Genomic DNA, 9,866 nt, shown 5'->3' with positions numbered 1-9,866 from the left:
TGTTTGAGTTAGGTCCTCACCTTGCTGCTTAAAACAAGCAAATATTATAGTCCTTGGTTATGTCAACGTGGAAATGTAAATCACAAACCCCATCACTAGTTTTTAACTGGGCCAGTGATATCTCAGCCCCTCAGCTGTGCACCCTAAGCCCTCAGTCTCTCAGCCTTCAGCCCAGAGCCCTGCAGCTCTCACTCCCTCAACCCTAAGCCCCTCAGCCCACAGCCCATCATCCTCCAGCACTTCATCCTTCCCACTCTCAATCCCCAGCCCCACAGCTCCCACGTCTCATCTTCCATCCCTCAATCCTGAGCCCTCAACACCTCAGCCCGGAGCGCCTCAGCTCCCAGCCCTCCGCCCCCTCTGCGCCCTCACCCCAAAGCCCCGCCCACTCCCGGCCCACCGCACGTCCTACCGTTCTGATTGGCCACAGCTCTTAGAGTGACAGGGGAACAGCCAATCAAAGTGCGCAGAGTAGCGACCGGCGGGGCGGGTTCCCGTGCGCGGCGCGGGCGCTCCTCCCCACCCCGCGGGGCGGGAGCGGGCGGCGCTGAGGGCGGGAAGGCGCCGCGGTCCTGAGGGAAGGAGCCGCTGCCCGCAGGGAAGGAGCCGCCCTGTCCCGGCTGTGCCATGGAGGACGTGCTGCCCTCGGGCCTGCTGGAGATCTGTCTGCTGGTCGGTGCGCCCACAGAGCGGGTGCGGGCGCTGCTCCAGGTGAGCGGGGTTCGGGCGGGCGGTGCCAGCGCGTGGGGCTGGGTTTGTCAGCGCGTGGAGCTGAAATGTCCCGAGAGAAAGTTGTTTTGACAGGCGAGCGTCAGCAAAACAGCGAGAATTTGGTAGCGGTGTGAGGTAGCTGCACTTTTCCAAAGGTCTGAGCTTAGATGGAGAACTCACTGTAGGTTTATATAAGCAGGGACAGAAAAATGCTCAAGGATGCGTTCTTTGCTGGGTGTTACTGCACGACCTGTCTTCCGCTGGAGAGAAAAGCAGAAGAATAAAGGCTGGTAACTCGTATCCTCAGGAAAACACGAGATCTAAACCCCCGTGAGCTCAAGTGCTCTGAGTTTGCCCTAACCTGAACCACTCGGATACGGCAGGAGCTGGTGGGTCGCTTATCGCTTTGAATATTTGGTTTAGAATTTGTTTATAATTTAACACGTGTGCTCGCAATGACAGCCCTCTCCTGGTTCTGCTCGGTTCGAGTGTGCTGATGGGTTTGTTCCATGCTGCTGAGAGCAGTGGTGCCAGCACGTGCTTTAAAAAAAGGCCAGACAGCTCCCAGGGCTCTCAGTTGCTCTGCTTGAACTTGAATTTGATTGCGCTCTAATAGCGTTAGATAAAGAAGTCTTTGTTGGGCTTGTTGCTTGATCACTCGCTCAGGAGACGGCTTTTGCTGATGTCAGCTTCTTAAGTGATAACAGCCAAGCAGAGGTTCACATTCCAGGAGCTCATTCATGTGTGCCTTCGGAATGGGAAAATAGTTGCTAAATGTCAGCATGAGATTTTTGAAATCAGTGTGTACATGGTGTTTTATCAGAAGTGTGAGAAGTGAACCCAAAGGAAAGGGAATTTCTTGTTCATTCCAGTTTGCTTAGTTGTCACTGCTTTCTGAAAAAAACCCTGTGGAACAACAAATAAGAAATCAGCTACAGAAAACAGAAGCCATTCTGATGTTCTGGTCATACTGCAGGTTCTGAATTGTTTCTTTGCTCAAGATACAAAAAGATACCAAAAAAGAAAGTAGTCTCTTCTTTTGTCAGTATGAACTTCACTAAAGTCCCTGCAAGCTGTTGCATCACAGGGATTTCAGTCACTGTCTTAGGGAGAGCTTACAGATTTACTCCACTTCCTTTTCCTTCTGCAGCACTATGTACATGAGGAGAGTGGAATATGTTTTTATGGCTAATTTTAGTGATTGTAGAAAGAAAATACTTTACTGAGAGAAGATGACATTCCAAATGAAAGTAGTGGATCTCTGATGATATTTACAGATTAAACAGTGGGTAACAATCCTGATAGTGCTTCAAATTGTGGTCTTCACAGTGTGTTGGTGCATTCTTAACTGTACTTAAACATGGAGTGAGAAAGCAAATGAAGTCAATGGGACTGTGCTGTAACCCATCCCCAAAGTAAGAAAAGTTTTATATGACTGACCTGTTCTCAATGGGGACTCCAGGAAAAAAAAAAGTAGTTTTCCACTGAAGCTCCTGAAACAGAAGTTTCTGGGCTGTCATCCATTGCTTATCCTTATTGCCAAGAAATTTGTCACTCTGAGATTGCAATTTGAAAAGATCAAAGGCTGCTATTTTCAGCTAGAGATTTATTTCTTAGCACTGGAAGTGTGTATTTTGTAAGAATGAAATGTACAGAAGTGATGCTTATTTTCCCTAAGAAAAGACAAGCTATAAAGCTGGGTTTTGGCAAGCGTGTGCAAGCTGTCTGTGACATGTCTCAGATCTTCAACAGGTTCCATCAGTGGGTTCTGTATCTGCCCACCACAGGCAGTGGTACAGAGCTGTCTTGTGCTCTCTGGCCCTGCTGATTCAGGCAATTTTGCACCAAAACAATTTTTCCTGCTTCTGTAATGCCTCCCTGGCTGTCAAGGTGCCTGAAAGAAATGAGGTGTGATCAAATTGGGCATCAGTCAGCAGTGTGTGCTTGTTGCAGTAAAAAGCAGCTGGAAAAGCCCTAGAAATGAATCCATGGAAATCCTGGGAGTCAGCAAAGCCAAGTGCAATGTGCTGCCCCTGAGTCAAGGCAGTCCCTGCTATTGGTACAGACTGGGAGATGCAGGGAGCCCTGCCAAGAAGGACTTGGGGGTGCTGGTGGATGAGAGGTTGGACATGTCCTGGCTGTGTGCACTTGCAGCCCAAAAAGCCAAACACATCCTGGGCTGCATCCAAACCAGCGTGGGCAGCAGGAGAGGGAGGAGATTCAACCCCTCTGCTGTACCTGGAGTGCTAATCCAGCTCTGGGGTCCTAAGCACAGGAAAGACATGGAGCTCCTGGGATTGGGTCCAGAGGAGGGCCACAAAGATTATTAGAGGAGCACTTCTCATATGAGGAAAGGCTGAGAGAGTTGAGGCTCTTTGGCCAGGAGAAGAAAAAGCTGTGGGATCACCTTATTGTGGACTTTCAGTACCTGAAGGGTCTCCAAGAGAGCTGGAGAGGGACTTTTAACAAAAGCATGGAGTGATGGAACGGGGGGAACAGCTTCAAACTGAAGGGTCTCCAAGAGAGCTGGAGAGGGACTTCTGACAAGGGCATAGAGTGATAGAATGAAACAGCTTCAACTGTCAGAGGGCAGGGTTAGATTAGATATTAGAGAGAATTTTACTGTGAGGGTGGTGAGGCACTGGCACAGGTTCCTCAGGGAAGCTGTGGATGCACCATCCCTGGAAGTGTTCAAGGTCAGATTGGGTGGGGCTTTGGGTGTAGTGGAAGATGCCCTGCCCATAGCAGGAGGACTCAAATGAGATGATAATTTAAGGTCCCTCTCAACCCAAGCTGTTGTGTGATTCTCTGATAAGTAACTGTGTAATGGCCTGCATCATCAGGACTGTGGTTCACAGGCAAAGGGAAGGGGTTATTGCTATTATTGTTATTACTCCAAACCCTTGAGTATTCACATCTGGAATACTGTCCCACATTTGGGTATCTTTATACTGGAGAGCTGCTGGCAAACAAGAGTGAGACCAGAAGAAGCTGCGCTGAGGGCTGGGGCATAACGGGGGGAAGAATCTCCTTCCCAAGGGACTTCTGAAACTTGACTGGATGAAACCCAGTGCAGCCAGACCTAATGTCAACCTCATCATTAGTTTGAGCAAAGTGTTGCACAAGAGTTAGCAGAGATCATCCTACAATTGTTTGGGTTGGAAGGGACCTTAAAGATCACCCTGTTCTAATGCCCCTGCTGTGGGGCAGGAACACCTTCCACTAAACCAGGTAGCTCAGAGCTCCATCCAGGCTGGCTTTGGACACTTCTAGAGATGGAGCAGCTACAGCTTCTCTGGGCAACCTGTTCCAATGCCTCACCACCCTCACAATAAAGATTTTCTTCCTAATATCTAATCTAAACCTGCCCTCTGTTGGTTTAAAACCATTCCCTTTTGTCCTATTACTACAACCTGATTGTTCAGCCCAATCTAATTTTTCTGAGGCCTCATACTTTCCCTGCCTAATTGTTAAAGAAACCAGTTCTTTCATGACATTCAAAGTGAAATTAACTTTTTCAATGATGGAAAGAGGAGAATGAGGTCAAGGAAACACCAGATAGCTGAAGTCATGCTCTGATTTGTGGTTTCAACACACTACTGTTTGTGTCTAAATAGTGCAGTCGTTGTAAAAGTCTGTCTCAGATCAATGTCCTTTACAGCAGTGCTGTTACAGGAACACCATCAAACGGGGATGGAGTAAAATCCCCCACTGCTGTCTGCAAGAGGCTATGTGTGATGCAAGGAGGTTTGGTAGCAAGAAGCTGCAAAAGGGAAGTGTTTCAAAGTGAAGAAGTAACAGTAGCAGCAGAAAAGATAAAATGTTCAAAGAATAGCAGAAACAAGTGAATATTGTTCTGTTGCTGCCTGTTCACTATCCCTGAACTCAAGGAGTAAAAATGTGACTTTGGCCAAGACATTGATATGAGCTGACTCAGATGCTGGAGACTGAGTCAGTGGGTCAGTGACAGTGCTGACAATGCTGTTCTGTAGGGGAAAATGGTGTTTAATGTTTCTGTAGTAGTTCAAGGCATCAAGGATCTGCCATTTCAGGAGCTGTGAGGCCATTAAGCTGCTGGCTGCCATCCAGCACTTTGGAGCACAGAGGTGCCTCAGTGTAAGTCAGGGGTTGCCCTGTCAAAGCAACTCTGTGTGAAAACCTCAGCAGGGCAAATCTGCCAAGTTGAAAATGCTGCTGTTGGAGTACTGTCTGTGGTTTTTCTTGCATAACAGCCTCAGGGCTGAGCCTTAATTCTTAATTTCCTCCTGAAATGTTTAGCTTCATGTTAGTTTGAGGGTGATCATGGTGAATTTATCTGTGTTTCTAGTTTCTTCACTGCCTTTGTCAGCTGCCAACTAAGGAAATGGCACTTGAAATTCTTAGCATGTGAGGATGTGGCACTCAGTACCCCAATTCGTGATGTGCTTTTTAAAGTCATGGCTTATCTTTTGACTATCCCACTGGATACTTACCTGAACTTTTCTTTTCCACTCCAATTTACTTCTAGTTCAGGCTCTTTGTCCATTAAAAGTTCATTTTTCACTTCTTATTTTTAATGAAGTAGTTTCTTTAGAATATCCTATTGTAAATACAGTTTAGTTTATGGAATTTAAGAGACCATAACTAACATGTGATGAAGCATTCCTTCACATTTTTCCCATGATGCTCAAATGTGGAGAAGAAAACTATTAGTGGACATATCTGCTGGGATGTAAGAGCTGAGACTTCTGTCTCAAAACCTGGACAGTGGAACATTGGCAACAGAGCTTTCTATGTTTTAGCTGTTTTTTAAAAAAAAAATAGGGAAATTTGGTTGAGGCCAGCATTGGTTCTCAAGGAGCATCTTGCATCATATCTGGTGATAAAAGCAACATGTATGCTTCACCTCCTCTGACTTTGAAGATGTTTGTAAAAAGTTAAAAACAAAACAACTTTTTTACCACAGTGGGGCTCGCCTTTCCTGTTTCCAAATATCCGTTGGTTAAACAAAGCTTTTACTTGTTTTTTTTTTTAACCTTGCAGGAAGAATTAAAATTGCAATGAAGTAATTAGAAATGCAGCTACTTGGCTCAACTGCATGGTCAAGAATACAAAAAGTGCTCCCCAGTATGAGGAAATCTCTCTGATCACTTCCTCCACAGCTTTTCATTGCAGGGCAGTGAGGGCTTTCAGGCCAGTCATACTTTGCAAAAAATGTTGTAATTTCATACATGATCTTGGGGTGCCTGTTCCACTGAGTCATCAGAATATGGAGAGATTCTCATGGCTTCAGTGTCTTCAAGTTGTATTTATTGTAATATTGTAACCATGATTGTAGTTTTTAATTGTGCTTTGTTATTGCCTTATAAAGTTAGGCATTGTCTTGTGAAAGTCTGTGTTTGTGTTGTTTAGGGATTTTTTTTTTGGTGCATGTTATTTATTCTGAATTGAGAGGAAACTTTTCCTGAAGTCAAACAAAGACTTATCTAAGAGGCTCAGCTGCTTCTGTTTCTTTTCATTTATTTATTGTCCTTTTATTTTTTGTTGTTGCCAGTGTTTATTTTAAATATAGTTTAAGTATATCTTAATACTGAAAAGGAGGAAATATGGTGTTTGGTATCTGTTAGTTTCTTTTGCCAAAGGCATAATACTGATATGGGACATTTTGAATGATGAAGGATTTCTTGCCTGCTAAAAATGCCCATTTTCCTTGCATTAACATGCATAAAACAAAAGCTTAAAAGGAAAAATGAATTATTTAGGAAGCAGAAAAATATATTTGAAACTCACCATTTTAGTGTTATAAGAAAACCAGGATTAAAAATTATGACAAAACCCCCACATATCAGGATGAGTGTCATCCTAGAGTTTGTTTCGTTGTTTTTTTTTTCCACAGGGCACTCAAAGAAAACTCAAAAATCTTCCTCCCCTTGATCCAGAAGTTCTTTCTGTATTTGTGCCTCCATTTATCAGCAGAGATGATGTTCAGATGATTCATGCTGGTAATAACTTGAATAAAAGCAAACGCCGCTCCTTCCGAAAGAAAAAAGAGAGACCCAAGATTGAAAATGCCAAGAGCCTCAATGGGCAGCAGAGAGCACCTGACACAGAAGATGTGACAGTTCCAAAGGACATTGATCTTATTGCTCTGCCACAGCTCTGCTTCCCAGGTACATGAGGGTTCACATTTCTTCTTGAGAACTGTAAATATTTCTTGAGCCATAGTTCAGCCCTTATTTTTTAGCCCTTGTTGGTAAATCTTGGTTTGAGTGAAATGCAAATATGCACACACTTGAAAAATTATTTTTCATCCCAAGATGACTGAGTACTCTCTCACTTTTTATTTGGTGCTTTGATATACTTGAAGTAGTGAATATTTTCTCCACGTTTAATTGGAGAAATTTTAATATGTGTGTCATTATTGCAGACCTTTTTAATATCTTGGGGGAAAAAAAGTGATTTCAACCCATTTCTTGTATTTTGTCTCTGAAAATGCAGAATAATTTCATTTTTGCTTCTTCAGTAATGTGCAGGTCACAGCATCTGTAACAACCTTTAGTTCAAGTGGACTGTATATTTCATTTTAATCCCTTAAAATGAGACATTTCTTTTGAAATGAAGTGGCAGTGTGCAGTATTTGTCATGAATTGTCTTTCACACAACTGTAGTTAAATATATAACTAAAAATATGGTTGCTGTCTTCGTTTCAGGAGGACTTTATGTATCTTCTGAATTAAAAGAGGACCACATCCATTTCCTGGTTTTCACTGACGTCTGTGGTAACAGAACATATGGTGTTGTTGCACAGTACTACCAGTCTATGCAAGTAAGTTATTTAACTCATTCTTCTGTTAAAACATTAAAATATATGAAATAATGTGGGATTTAATTTACCAAATTAGTTAACAGTTAGTTATCAAATTAGCTTTTATGTTAGGAGGAGTACAGGACAAATCATACTTTTTATATTGCCATTTTAAATGGAGTACTTTGGGAAATAATGTGGGATTTAATTTACCAAATTAGTTAACAGTTAGTTATCAAATTAGTTTTTATGTTAGGAAGAATACAGGACAAATAATACTTTCGTATTGCCATTTGAAATGAAGTACTTTACAACACACTGCATTAGGAAAAACTGTTATGGATTTCATTTTGGAGATTTGGATATTTAGGAGCAGACTTTATCCCCTGGATGCTTTTTTTTTGGTAGAGATTTTTCTTTCCAAACAATGAAAGATGTTCTTTCTAAATACATTTTGTGCTGAAATTCTTTTTAGTACATGTTGTTTAAATCTTGTAGGCTGACATTTTTCTGAAGACCTAAAGGGAGATAGACATCAAAATCCCTTTGAAATATAGAGGGAATTGGATATCACATCTCTAAGGTTCTCAAGAAAATATCAGCCATAATTTGCTGATTAACATAAAGTCATTAATGTGCAGTTTTCTTGCAGGATGGCTCCACCTCCTCGAATGGGCAGGGCCCTTGGGAATCCACCCAGACTGGGAAGGTGCCTGTCTGTTTTGTACCCTGTGCTGTTTGTGTTATATCCAGATACCCTTATTTTAGTGCCCTCAAGGATTGTCTCTCATGGTAAGATTTGCTCCCCTGTGTGTTTCTGCTGGAAATTACTGCAGGTTTTTAATACCTGAATTTGCTTGATGTGGTCAGGAGAGCTGTGTGATGCTAAAGCAGTGGCTAGGTTTATGTTAAGGTTTTGTGGGAGAGAAAAGAAGAAATGCTATGTCAATGTTGCCCAGACAGTAAGTGCAAATTCTGAATACCAAGGGTGTTATGATGTTGTCTTCATTTTCTTTGGGGGTTTTTGCTAATGTGTAGGAAATGGATATTTTACAGATATTATTGGCTTTTTTTGGAGTGGTTTTTCCACTCTTATGAAAATCGCTTTCAAAGCACAAAAAGCTTTTTATAATGCACCAAATAAATGTCATAAGAATGTGAATATATGTATTAATAAGCACTTAATGACACATTAGGGAAATAATCCAAGTCACTTGAGGAAGTAGAGTGGTTACTTGAATGTTGTAGAACTAAGAGAAATTCTTAGGATACACTGGTTAGAAACAATGAAATATTCTGCAGTGTAGATGATGTAAAAGGTAAGTGAACATGGATCTATCATGTTATTAAGTAATTTCTCTTATTTTGAGGTTACTTTATTGTTAAGTTGTTAAGATCTATTTGCATCTACTTTGGATTAAAACCTTCTCACATCAGGGATCTGCCTGGGTACATTGGCCATTACTGTGTGTCTTCACTTGCAGACCTGTTGTCCAAAGGTAGAAGAGGTTTTCTTCCCTAAAATTCAGTGTAGTCAAATCTGAACCCAGTTGCAGCTATTTGCTTCTTGTAAATTGAAAAGATGTTGGGGTTTTAGGTTGGAGCTTGAGTGTTCCCCTGTGTTCTGCTGGTGCTCATGTCCCAGGCAGAGAAGCAAGGGAGCATTCCTTGGGTACATCCCCAGCCCCTAACCTGGCTCCAGACCAAATGACACCTGAGCACTCATTTCCCCAGCCCATGCACCTCTTCTTCCCTGTGCTGTGGATTTGGATCTTCTTGGAGCACTGGCTTTCCCTGGGTTGCATGAAGGGAGCCCTGGAGGAGAAAAACAGTGCCTTCCTCCTGGGCATTTTAGACATTGACTGAAAAAGGCTGTGGGATCAGAAATTAGTCACTCTGGCAGCCCTTTTAAGGGCATGTACCTCTGCTCTGTCATTTTTAGAGCATTAGTGAAGGGGTTTAATGTGGACAAGGCACTTCAACATAATGGAAACAGGGTGTGCACAGGTCAGTGTGAAATCAAAATAAATGTTCAGTGAAATAAAAAGGAAATGTTTGTTTTCCTTTCTCCTTTCCTGCCCAGATCACTCCCCCCCTCCCTTTATATTTAAGTGAATTACATCAGCCCTTGGTATTGCAGGAACTGATTCACTGCTGCCTTTTCTAAGCCTCAAATCTCAAGTTGCTGCTAATCTGCATATGGAACTCTTCCAGCTGTGACTACAGCTGTGGCTACTGCTTCCATCCAGCTTTTATAGTGGGATTCCTGCTGCTTTTCTACTGTGAGCTCAGCCTGTGAGAGGGCTCACCTCACACCAGCTTTCCACTGGGTGGGAAATAGATTCAGCTAGACAGTTACAGTACCCATCAG

At 42.7% G+C, this 9,866-nt stretch overlaps 1 protein-coding gene across 2 annotated transcripts in view; it reads left to right on the top strand.

The window, feature by feature from the left end:
- The first annotated feature begins 548 nt into the window (after positions 1-548).
- DENND3 (DENN domain containing 3) overlaps positions 549-9,866 on the top strand; it is a 31,827-nt gene continuing 22,509 nt past the window's right edge. For both annotated transcript variants that reach the window (XM_039731502.1, XM_039731503.1), the window contains exons 1-4: positions 549-711; positions 6,587-6,860; positions 7,401-7,516; positions 8,148-8,287. In XM_039731502.1, the coding sequence (XP_039587436.1) occupies positions 628-711; positions 6,587-6,860; positions 7,401-7,516; positions 8,148-8,287 (614 nt within the window). In that variant the 5' untranslated portion in view covers positions 549-627. The remainder of the gene's footprint in view (positions 712-6,586; positions 6,861-7,400; positions 7,517-8,147; positions 8,288-9,866) is intronic.

Source organism: Passer montanus, unplaced genomic scaffold, assembly GCF_014805655.1.
Source record: "Passer montanus isolate IOZ18808 unplaced genomic scaffold, ASM1480565v1 scaffold78, whole genome shotgun sequence".
Classification (NCBI taxonomy): Eukaryota; Metazoa; Chordata; class Aves; order Passeriformes; family Passeridae; genus Passer; species Passer montanus.
This window is presented reverse-complemented; position numbering and strand designations above follow the sequence as displayed.